At 45.6% G+C, this 12,767-nt stretch overlaps 1 protein-coding gene across 1 annotated transcript in view; it reads right to left on the bottom strand.

The window, feature by feature from the left end:
* The window catches only part of MAP2K6 (mitogen-activated protein kinase kinase 6), a 66,521-nt gene that overhangs the window by 10,366 nt on the left and 43,388 nt on the right, over positions 1–12,767 (bottom strand). Inside the window, exons 4-9 of the mRNA XM_033138918.1 lie at positions 11,464–11,577; positions 7,374–7,493; positions 4,931–5,047; positions 3,891–3,942; positions 1,555–1,682; positions 367–444 (exon numbers count right to left, since the gene is read on the bottom strand). Of these exons, the coding sequence (XP_032994809.1) occupies positions 367–444; positions 1,555–1,682; positions 3,891–3,942; positions 4,931–5,047; positions 7,374–7,493; positions 11,464–11,577 (609 nt within the window). The remainder of the gene's footprint in view (positions 1–366; positions 445–1,554; positions 1,683–3,890; positions 3,943–4,930; positions 5,048–7,373; positions 7,494–11,463; positions 11,578–12,767) is intronic.

Here is a 12,767-nt window from a genome sequence, read left to right as displayed (position 1 = left end):
GCATCCATGACAGATGCCCATGTAAAGAGGCAGAAGAAGTCAAAACACATTCCCCGCCCCCCAAAAATCATGATGTTTCTCCTGCTCTCACGTAACCCCCCTGACCGCTGTATAACCCAGTGGGCTCTGTCTAAGTACAGAGGCGAACTTAAAACAGTGAAATTGTTATCTTTCCTCTCACAGAATGTTCTGCATTTAAACGTGGACACATTTCGAGCTCACTGTATTTAAGGATAAAGGCCTGAGCTGTATTCGGGCATTTTATTAATCGCAACCAGCCGCAGATTGCAAAATATTTTACGTGTGAACAAAGCCGAATGGCCAAAACTCTCTGCAGTTTTCAGGCCTTCCCGTGAAAACTCTTACCATAGTGATTCCCAGACTCCAAATATCGGATTTGACGCTGTATCCCTTTTGATTTAGTTCTGGGTTGATCCTTTCAGGCTGGGGTGGGGGGGAGGAAGAGACAGAACACAAATAGTATTATACTTAGTTGCCCAAGTTGTAAATCCCTCAGCTGATGGGGAAAGAAGACTCTCTCGACTTCCTGTATGCATGCAAATGAATGAAGGTGTAGGCTTTGAAGTCAGAGGGAACGTCTTGCTGTCTTAATCTGATTGTTGTTAAGAGTAGACTTCCCCAACTTGGTGCCCTCCAGATGTTTGGGACTGAAGCTCTTATCAGCCCAACTTGGAAGCGCACCGCGTTCAGGGAAGGCTAGTTAAGATGATGTGCTTGGTTAATCTTAAACATCATAATGGGGAGCACTATCATGCATTTGGGAGCCAGTCAACTAAAAACACATTGCTGGCGATGAAATAAGTCTGGATGGCAAAAAGAATAAAAATGTGCTGGTTCCCTTGCTACCATCACCCCACTGAACCTTCATCATGCTCTGCCATCTTTCATCATCATCATCATTTTATTATTGTACCCCACCCCATCGGACTGCGTTGCCCCAGCCACTCTGGGCAGCTTCCAGTGTATAAAAACATAATAAAACAGTACAGTAAACACTTCCCTATACAGGGCTGCCTTCAGATGTTCTCTAAAGGTTATATAGTTACTTATCTCCTTGACATCTGATGGGAGGGATATATATATATAGTACAGAGGCAGACAATCCATTTAAACCAGGCATAGCCAAACTTGGTCATCCAGCTGTTTTGGGACTACAATTCCCATAATCCCTGACCACTGGTCAGCTAGGGATTATGGGAGTTGTAGTCCCAAAACAGCTGGAGGGCCTGAACAGTCTTGCAATAATGGGGCGAAATTTAACATCACACTCTCCTGAGAGTTCTGTCAGTGAAAGCAGTTTGGCTTGCCAGACAGAATGATCCCCCCCCCTCCTTCCAGTACACGCAGCAGGTCTGGGGATTCTCTACCCTGGTTGATTTCAGAAATTGGGGGGGGGGCAGATCCCATTGCACAAGTGGAAGCCCTTCTGCAAAGTAGAAATACTGAAAACGAACAGAAACAAAAACCTGCCCCCCCAAACATGTAAAAAGAGTCAGGAGGTACAGTGAACTTTTCCCGGTATTTTGTACTTACTGCCATGTAAGGTTTGCAGCCAGCATCCATCGTCTTGGCCACGGAGTCAACGAGGTAACCGCTGATTCCAAAGTCACACATTTTCACCTGTCCCAGTGTGTTGATCAGTACGTTTGAGGGCTTGACATCTGCAAGGTGGAATGCACAGGAAGCAGATTGCTTGTAGTAGTGTTACAGCAGAAATGGATGAGGACAAACATGTGCCACCAGAGGGCACCAGCATACATTTCACTTGTCAACTTTGAGAAACACAGGAGATAAGAAAATAATGGCTTTTCCCAGGCTGTAGAGGCCAGGGACAGGGAGCCTGCCACCATACGGAAGTTGGGCTCCTATCCAGTAGAAGTCCAAAAACAGGGGTACAAGTTTGAGCAGAAGTCACAGGGGCCAAACAGAGATGCAGGTTCCGTTCTGGCTCGCCGTTAACCATAGTAAAAGAGACTGGGAGCCAGCATTAAGAACCCATGCTCCTTCTTCTCCCTGGAGCACAACGGCTGTCTTTCTTTCAACCATGGTTAGCACCAACATTCAGCAACAGTTATACCAGCCAGATTGCCCAAGGCTTACAGAAACCCTGGTTTATTCTATGGCAGGGAAGAAGACTTGAGAGAGCTAGTGGTCACATTTGTGCTTAATGCTAAGCCATGTTTTAGAACTATGTGCAGAATGGGCCCGAGCAAAACCCTATGTGCAGGTGCTTTCCCTCTTTTTTCTCCTTCTACTTTTTTCTCCTTCTTTGTCAGCGAGTCTCCCCTAACCTTGGCTTGCCATTTTGTATAAGACAGGGATAACTGTTTATCACAACCTCTGGTTGGTTAAACAAGTGAGCTTCATTAAGCCATGGTTGAGCCTGCTTCACACATCTCATCCAACCATCGTTTAAAACAAACTATGGTTTAATGTGATTGACCTCAGAAGTTCTGACAGCACTCCTCCCTCACCGCTGATGAAACAAGTCAGACAGAGTTTGGCTTGTCCGTCATCTAAACTGGAGGTTTCCTTCCTCCAAACAAACAAATATAGGTTGTTGTTGTTGTTTTTAAAGTAAAGAAAACGGTCTGCAAACCTATGTTTGAGATAAAGGTGAGTCCTGGGGCTGAGACGGTAGAAGACTACTGGTTGAGAGTTATATGTGACAGTAGCCATTGTGTATTTCCAGTGCTGATTCCTGCTTTGTTAAATGTGGATTAATAAGGACTCGCAGCATAACAATTTCAATGAAATTATCTCTACTCTGAGTGATTTATCTCTTACACTGAAGCAGAAGATTCTGGGTCTACCTCCAAGCAGATTCCTATGACACTTGAGGGAGGATTCCTAGTGGGCAAGTTGTAAGACAATAGAAGCCTCACCCTGTCCTGCCGATTCGAAACTGCCGACCGTACAGTCGGCAAGCCCAAGAGGCTCGGTGGTTTAGACCACAGCGCCACCTCCATCCCTGTTGCTTTGTCCCAGCTCCTGCCAACCTAACAGTTTGAAAGCATAGCAGCGTGAGTAGATAAATAAGTACAGCTGTAACAGGAAGGTAAATGGCGTTTCTGTGCGCTCTGGCACTCGTCACGTGCACCATAAGCAGTTTAGTCATGCTGGCCACATGACCTAGAAAGCTGTCTGTGGACAAACGCCAACTCCCTCAGCCTGAAAGCGGAGATGAGCGCCACACCCCACGGTCGAATTCGACTGGACTTAACTGGGTCATTTACCTTTACCTTTGCCTATATGATGATGGTTTGTAAGTATTCATGTGCTTTTCTTAAGTGATCAAGACGCATATATTATTTGGACCCCAAGTTGCAGAAGCAGATAGTCCTTTTGCACGATTTTAGATAATATCCCCATCACTGAAGCCCCTCCACTCCAGCCATCACTGCCCAGCGCAGGCCCTGACTCTCCAAGTGAGGCTGTTTGTGAGACACAGGAGACTGGAAGGGATAGGGGAGAAATTCCACTGCACTAGCGATTCTCCATTTTACATCGCTTTGGGTCCAATCCATTATACCACAGTAATCCTTACAACCGCAATGTACAGGTAGGCCAATTCCATTATCTCAAGATGCAGGTGGGGATGCCGATGTAGGAAAAGTACCAAAACAGCATTTGGCAAGGCCAAAATGAGAATTCCAGCACTGAAGCAATACTGGCCAGGTCAAAATCAGCATCCTGAGATGTGCCTGGAAAGAGCATGGGTGCTAATTACCCTCTGCCATCATGGAGAAGAAGTCTTGTTCGCCGATGCAGCTTCAAACTGACCTAAAGAACTGGCACTTTGCACAACGCTCTTCGGCCATTTTCCAGAACCAATAATTGTTATGGCGTCCAACTCTGGTCGCACTTACCTCGGTGAATTACGGACAGCTTACTGTGTAGGTGCTCCAACGCTTTCACAATCTGGAAAGGAAGAAAAAAGAATAGGGACAGACAGATAAGAACGAGCTGCAGCTGGCTGAAGCAGAAGTATTCTGCTTCGCTCGTTCCTCCCAGGCCACACAGGTTAGCTCTCCTTTCAACACTTAACCAGGCTGGAGACAGTCTAGGTTGGGCGTTTGGGCAATTAACAGGCAGGAGAGTGCTGAGCCTGCAGTCTGGCACCAGGGTGATAAAACATGATTCATACTATTCATTGCTCTTCCAACCCCCTCTTTGCAGTGTGCTCAAAATAAAACACTGATGTAACAACCTTCGAGGGATCAGAGTGTGTTCAAGCTTTGGGCATCAATATTTAGGAAGTTTTGATGGCTGAATTCCAGCAGAGTTCTAAATTCCAAGGGACCTTGGAATTCCAGGTTATACACCCAGTGTAAGGTGTCTCCAAAACACATCTTCTAAGGGGCAAAGTACACAAAAAGAAGGGAGCCCTGGGATTGTTCCTCACCCCTGCAAAGGAAAAATATTCTTTTCCTCCACAGGTAAGAAAGGAACTAGAGGGGGGAAGTTCCCCATAGCAGAAAAATGGCTCGGGGAAGGAATTAAGCATCCCCTCTCCAATGGCAATCTGCAATCAAGCCACCAGTCCCTCATCCTCAGCTAAATTTCAGTTTTTGAAAATAAAGTCAAAGAACAAACAGGTATTTTCATCGCATGTCATTTGACCCTCGGCTCACCTCTTAACATTTCCCCACAGGGCTCGCTAACCAAGCTTTGCAAAACAAATTCTGGCTCTTCTCTCATGAAGGCTACTTTTAGGAAGATGTGGCTCATAAATACCAAGGATAAGCCCTAAAAGAGAAGCCAGCTGCTATTTGTTCTCCATTTTCCCCTTGCAGCTTCGTACATCTAACAGCTGACTGGCAGATGTGGGCTGCAAAGATGGAAAGGGAGCTGAATCCCCTTTGGAAGAGGATTAAAGCAAAAACAAAAACAACCCAGAAGCACTCACTGAGACGGCTATTTTTCCTAAGATGTCCTCGGGAATCGTCAAGCCTTTGTCGATGACTTGCTTGTAGAACTTGTCCAGTGAAGTGTCCATCAATTCCATGCAAATCCAAACATCTCCCTAGGGAAAGGCAGAGGGAGAAGAATGGTATTAATAGTTCTCCACTCTGGAGAGCCAACTGCAAACAAGCACACACACACTCCACAGGGTGGGCACAACTACAAAGAAGGCCCTCTACCTGGTTCCCTATAGCCTCACTTCCCACAAAACCGTCAGAAGGCCCTCGGAGCTAGATCTTAGTGTCCGGGCTGAACGATTGGGGTGTGTTAGGGGAAAAAAATGGAGACACTCCTTCAAGGTATACAGGGCCAAAGCTGTTTAGGGCTTTAAAGGTCAGCACCAACACTTTGAGTTTGGCTCCCAGTACATTTTGGAGCACATGTATGAACTAATATCTCTCCCATCACACTGTGTAGCATGACATACAACCTGAATAAACACATGTACTGTACCAACATCTCATGGCAATGCAGGATTTGAGAAGACCACGAGCAGAGTCTGGGGCATTGCACCCTCCCATCCCCTTGTCTGAATTCCAGTCTCGGCCACAAGTTATCTCAGCCATTTCATTAACAATGTAAAATTAAGCTGCATAGCTATTTTATTTTCTGAAGCTGCAGCATCGCACCACAAAGCTGGCTCCCCTCTGACCACAGAAACATCGGGGCCTCAAGGCTAACTTCCTTGAGGTAGGCAACAAGTTTGCTAAGCACAGCAGGAGCCAAGAAGGGCTATTTGAAGGATTATTTGGCCCATGTGAATTCCGTCCTCCAAAACAAATTCCAATTGGTGCAATGAGGAAACAGAAGCAGGATTTCAATTTCTGCAATGATCGTTTCCACGCCAAGCAAAACACCAATTTTAAAAAGAAATCCGGAATTCTGGCACTAAACGCCGCTTTCCTGTTGTGTGGAATTTTGTTTTGCTTCTTTAGGAAGTACTGGGAAACACGAGGTGTTGGGAGAGGAAGGAGGGACCTGGCACTGGAGAAAGGAGAAAAGGAAGTCACAAGCTGTCATACAGGTTGGAATCCCCATTTCATCAATAAAGTTAACACAGAAGGAAAAGGGCAGGGGAGCCAAGCTTTTTAATCAACCGCTCTTTAACCATTTAACCGACTGCATGCACCAAATGGAAGTTTCAGGAGAGAGCCAAAAATTATTACTATTATTACACATATTGCAACTTTTCTCCAAGGTGGCATATCTTTCCCTCTCCATTTTATGTTCACAACAATCCTGTGAGGTAGGTTTGGCAAAGAGATTGTGACTGGCCCAAGGTCACCCGGTGAGTTTCATGGCTGAGTGGTGATTTGAACCCTGGTCTCCCAGGGCCTAGTCCAGTGGTGGCCAAACTTGGCCCTCCAGCTGTTTTTGAACCACAACTCCCATAATCCCTAGCTAACAGGACCAGTGGTCAGGTATTATGGGAATTGTAGTCCCAAAACAGCTGGAGGGCAAAGTTTGGAAACCACTGTCCTAATCCAACACTGTAACCACTACACCATACTGGCTCCCAGTGTGCACTTCCTGTACTATTCAGTCTCTGGAGTGGTTGAGAAGGTAGATATTTCTGTTAGCCCTCTGCAGATACCTTGCTCTGCTTTCCTATGGTCTAGCTAACTTGTGAGCTAACTAACATTACCACCCAGTATTTGACACAATGGCAGAGTGGGTAGTCTTCATGTCCCCTGCATGAAGGAGGTGGGTAAACTTTGCATTGAATTTAGAGGTCCATTTGATCCTTCTGTGGACAAGCCCTTGGACCTGTTTAAGAAAATATCAGATAGGCTGAAAACTCATCTCACAACAGAGATATCAAACATCGCCACAAAGAGGGTACCACCCAGTATTCCTCAACTAAGGTCTTGCACATATACTTAAAAGAACGATCCGTGTTCAGTGAGGATATGCACAAGTGGTATAGAAGGTGCTTGGCATGCAGAAGGTGCAGGGTTCAATCCCTTGAATCAGGAAGCAGGGGATGGAGCCCGACTGAGACCCTGGACAGCCACTGTAAGTCAGAATAAGCAGCACGTACTATGATCTGTTGTTGTTTTTTAAAAAAAGAAGGCTATTTCCTATGTACAGTGGTAACTCTAGTTACGAACTTAATTCATTCTGGAGGTCCGTTTTTAACCTGAAACTGTTCTTTACTAGAGCTGTGCTTTCGCTAATGGGGCCTCTTGCTGCCGCTGCGCCGCCGGCACACGATTTCCGTTCTCATCCTGGGGCAAAGTTCTCAACTCGAGGTAACTCTTCCAGGTTAGCGGAGTTTGTAACCTGAAGCATTTGTAACCCGAGGCGTTTGTAACTCGAGGTACCACTGTGCTGTGAAGGGCTGCAGGCCAAATGAAGGACACAAGAGGAGACCCACAAAGCCATACCTCTCGAAACAGCGCACCGTAGAAAGTTACGGTGAAGTGGCAGTCTACTGTCCTCATGGAGATATCCAGGTCCATCAGCAGTCTCTTCTGCTCCTGACTGTTGACTGTCGCTCGGATTCGCTGAAAGAAAGACTCGTTTTCAGCTTTCGCTCTCCTCCTCCCCTGAGCCGTGTGAATTTCATCCAAGAACTCACTGACCAGGCACACAAAAAAATTAACTTCGCTTGGGTCATTTCGCCAAGCAAACGTCAACAGCGCCGCCTCCGTTTTCCTAAGGCAGCTTCGCCTCCGCGATGCCCCATACTTTAAGCAACAACAACGAAAAGGCAAAATTGTTGTGGCCTAACACTTAAAAGCAAGGAAGGCTCAAACCTAGGTAAATCTCACAACCTAAAAATGGATCGCAGGAGCAGCCACAGAAGCTCAAGGCAGCAGAGGTGTTGACTTGGGAAGCCCTGGCTTCCGAGGAACCCTGGTTCCTAATGGCAAAGTAGTGCTTTAGTGGCAATGGATAATAAGACCTATGCACACTTACCTGGGAGTAATTCCCATTGAAACTAGGGAGACTTACTTCTGAGCAGACATACATAGGCTTAGGCTGCAAGTGTCTCATAACAGGCACCCCAAATTAGAGGCCATGCTTGCACATTGCTTTTTTTTTCTTTTCTTTAAGCCTCTTTTGTGCCTCTGTGAAATGGGGATAATAATGCTTACCTACCTCACAGGCGTAATTTATGTCTGGGAAGCACTGTGAGATCCTCGGATGTGAGGTGCTATAGAAGGGCAAAGGATTATTGTTACTACAGAAGTGCTTTATCTCCCATCTCTCTCTCTCTCTCTCTTCTCTGTTTTTCCATCATTAACAAAACTATGATGGCAGAACATTTGGTGGAGGGAAGCTACTGAAAGAGGCTCTGGTTTAGCAATACATCCCTCACCTGCCCCAATCTGGTGGCTCTCTGTGTGTGCAGCACCTCTGATGCACCCAGCAAGAACTCTCTCATTCAGCTTCATGTCAAGAACAGGTGTGTGTGTGTGTGTGTGTGTGTGTGTGTGTGTGTGTCACGCATACATATATATAGGTATAGATAGATACACACACACCCCTACATGCCTAAACATGTCCACCAATATTAATGTACACAGGAGGCCCCTGGTTACCTGAAAGGGTTTACACCGAAGCTCCTGTGAAGCTTCAGATCAGATCAGATCAACTTGACCCTACACGGACATAAAGCTTAACCAGTATTTTGAATATTTTAACCATAATGGAAGACTGATTGCAAACTGTAGTGGATTTCCAGGGCATTGTTTGCATTAACCATGGTAATCTGCTGCCTCTGTGCTAAGTGAACCATGGTTAAAGTAACTTCCATGCATCTCCAGCTTCTTTGCTTGCAAGACAACAGGCACGCCTTGCTGGTGTCTCCTTATTCATGTCCTCCACAACAGCAGAACTTAGCTCAGCAAGCTCATACCAAGAACAAACTTAGTTGGTCTCTAAGGTGCTACTGGATGGAATTTTGTTTGTTTGTTTTGACTATGGTTTTACTGTACAACTGGGATCCTAAAGGAAGGTTTGACGGAGTGAAATGTAGTTAGCACTAACCAAGATGAAGTTATTTTTTTGCAGTGGTCCATGTGCCAAAATCCCTGGCAGGCAGTAGTACCATGTGCATGGGTGTAAAACAGCTTGGCACCATGGACCAGATGGGGGAAATGTAGGTTATAGCTGCTCATTCCTTGGATTAACAGTGAGCTAACCATGGTTACTACCCTCTTCAAACGGCTGTTGTAACCGTATTTGACACTGGTGCCAGTACCTGCCCCTGTCCCCAAAGGCCCATGATACATTTTTTTTTTCTTTTTTATAGCTTTCAGAAAGGAAACAAGAACGTCAACAATCATTTTCAGTTTGTAGGATCATCAGCTTCAGTGGGACATGCAATACAAGCAGAAGTAAAACTTTCCCCCCAAGAGTTTTAATCCACCGGGAATGTGAAACGGTTTTGAATAAAATGATTCCTCCCACCTCTTTCCGATTTGAAGATTTCAAAATTAAAGTCTTTCGTTAAAACTGAAACCCAATTTGAAAAATCATTATAAACAAAACATTTTAGTAATGCATAATTGAACATAGCCCTCAATGAAATACATGCTTGCAAGTACTTGAAAACAGTAGTCATGCACAAAGCTCATATACTTACAGGTTTGGTTTTGCTCCAGTGAGGACTATCTAACTTGGAAATACATCGGGCTCTACTGTTTTACAAACATCCTAACCGAGAATAAGGCAATTTACGTCTTCGGCCAGTTGTTTGGGCTCTAATATGGACGGAAAAGGATGGATCCCACCTTTGTCAGTTTCCATTGAAATAAATGGGACAAAGTCAAGTCAACCAAGTTCAACTGTTTGGCTGCAATCCAATGCACACTAATCGAGGGTGTGTGGGGGGGGGGAGTCTCAATGAACTCATTGGGACTTGCTTCTCAATAGACATGCATATGGTTGCCATGTGTCCATCTTGGACCCAGCCCAAAGACAATATTGGCTGATAATAAAGATCATAACCAAACCACTATGTTAGGGAACAGGAGTAAGCATACATTAATAGATTGCTATCAGAGTGGAATTCATGCCTAAAGGCAGATTGAAAAGATTAAGAAAACCTGTCCTACTGACAAGATGCCAAAGGCCCATTTCTGATGGCCATGTATCAGCTTAGTTAAGTGTTATGACCGTGCACCGTGGTCTCTTCATACCTCAGCTTAAGTCAAGATGTGATCATCCAGACACACTCAAAAGATGTATACTAACAAAATGCACTCATATGCACACCTATATACCAACTCTTACATCCCTAGTTCAGTTCACACGAGACAAGCTGAGAGCGGATGCAAATAGCCCTCAACATTGAAAAGTACTGCTCCCACATTTTGAAAGCAACCGTCCTGGAGAGACTCAATACATTTTAGGGAAAAGCCAAAACAATCAAGTTACAAGAGTCAAGAGGCCTGGAATCAGACCAATGATTCACCTAGTCAAACACCCCAATCCTAACACGAGCCAGCATAGGAGCCAACTCCTAGGGGCTGTGGGGGCTTTGCCCCCCTCCCAATAAAATATTTGAGGTGGCTGCCCCCCCCAAGTTGATGGGCATTGCCAGTCAAATAGTGTTTGTGATCAGTTACCTGCCCCTGTCCCCCCCATATTTTACCTGCCCCTGTCCCCCCCCCATATTTTATTCAAGTTGGCACCCCTGGGAGCCAGCCAAATGCTTCCAAGGAGCCTGTAAGGCTGATCTGGAGCTCGAACAGGTGATAATTGGGTGGGAAACATGACCACGTATTTCAACCCTGAAATCTACTCCAAATCCAAAGCAAGAGTGAAAAGTTTAATTCTTAAATATAAAAATATAACTAGCGGAATGCAAGGCAATTTTGTGGTTTGACCCAATAAATGGCAGCTAGGATACAAATGTCTTAGGGTGGAATTCAACGTCATGCTATGCTGAATGTTCCATCTGCGCAAGCAATTCAGCTTGCCAGTTAGAACGATTTCCCCCTCCTGCTGTTCTGGGGGTTCTCCCAACCAAGAGCCAATGGGGGGGGGGGCAGAGCATGGAGGGGAAAGTGGCAAGAAGAAAGCCCCATTGAGAAAACCCTTACGCTTGGCTTCCGCTGACGGGATTCGTAATGTAAGTCCCACCCCTTTACTCCATATTACTGATGGCCTGCTTAATTAAACACAATCCTCCGGTTCAGTGGAAAGAATCCGGAACAATAAAACAGGCTGATCTTTGGGTCTTCTTTAGATTTAAGGAATGATGAAAGTTCAAGCTTGCTCTACCTGAATCCCCACAGTTTGGCTCATGTCCTCCCACCAAGTCAGCACTTCAGTAAATATTGCTTTTGCCGTTAAAAATCAATTAATCAATTATCAAAGCATTTGTGCATGTGTGTTTGTGTATGTTTCTCTCTCTGTGTGTGAGAGAGAAACACACACACTTAAGTGTTGAAAAAGGTCAATAGCTGCTGGGAAGGTAAGGAGTTAATTTGGGCAGTTATTGCGTTCAAAGAAGGAGTCTACCTTCACTGCCATAATTTGCCCACTGGGCATGTGCCGCATCATCTCCACCACGCCATATGCACCGCGGCCCAGTTCTGATATCGGCTCCAGGTCATCAGCTTTGACTTCAAAGTTCTGTGGAGAGATAAAGCCAAGAGAACGTCATCAGGAGCCAAAAAGTGGAGTTATCCAATAATAATAATACTTTCATTTGTACCCTGCTCAACGAACTGGGTAGCTCCATTTCTAATGTGTCCAAACTTGCAGCTTCTCAATGGATTACTTAGCTCTGAATTTCCAAATCTGTGCATACAGAGCAGGCTTGTAAATAAGCCCACAATAGTTACTAGCCCACTAAGAGTCTATTAGGCTGGAATTCTGTGCTGGCCACAGAGGGAGGAAGTTCCCTTCTCCACACGCAGAAGATCCCAGGTTCAATCCCCGCCATCTCAGGGCACGGCTGGGAAGAGAGTCTTGCCTGGAACCCTGGAGAGCTGCTGCCAGCCAGTGTAGAAAATACTGAGCTAGGTGGGCCAGCGGTCTGACTCAGGGCTCATTCAGACTTCCTTTTGTGCTGAGCTTTCCAGGCACAGGTCAATGCTTTAAAGCTCTTTGGATGGTGTTTTTTTTCCCCCTCCCTTCGTCCAAGTGCTCTCCCAGTTTTACAGCTGAATCGGAGCAAGCATCAATCTGCAGGAAACCCTATTGCTCAAATTCAGCGGTAAAACGCGGGTTTTCGCAGGCAAAGCTCTGGAACTACGAAAAAATCACTACCTGGACACAGAGCCCTAAAGTGCAGACCTGGGCCTAGAAATGTGGCACAAAAATCTGGATGAGGCTTCAGTGTAAGGCAGCATGACCTTCTACCCAACAGGTGGGAGTAAAAGAGACAAAGCTGAGGATGGGCTTCCCTTCCTTTGCAGACAGCAGAGAAACCAAACCAGACTAGCCGAGGAGGAAGACAGAGGTCTGACCCTCGTGCGCCAGCCTGCACACTCACCTGTATGCAATTCCTGGCTGCCTACGGCTACCATGGGAGGATTGTTTTTCCATGCAAGGCTGATCTGGACCACCAACATATCCTTACTTCTTCAAAAGCGCTTGGATGGATTTCATCATGCCATTCGAGTTTTGAAGATGGGGGCAGCACCTCTCTTACGGGCATGGTTAATCATTCCTTTAAAGGGGGCATTGCTTTGACCATATACACTTGTACCACGAAACAGCAAGTTCAATGTCAATTTCTAGATTCCATCACTAGAAAACACTTTTCTTAAAAAAATCAGTTTACTCAAAGGGTTCGAAGTGTTTTCCCCCTTCCGAGC

The sequence above is a fragment of the Lacerta agilis genome, chromosome 2 (genome assembly GCF_009819535.1).
Source record: "Lacerta agilis isolate rLacAgi1 chromosome 2, rLacAgi1.pri, whole genome shotgun sequence".
NCBI classification, from domain to species: Eukaryota; Metazoa; Chordata; class Lepidosauria; order Squamata; family Lacertidae; genus Lacerta; species Lacerta agilis.
Note: the sequence above shows the minus strand (reverse complement) of the source record. Positions and strands in the feature narration are given on the sequence as shown.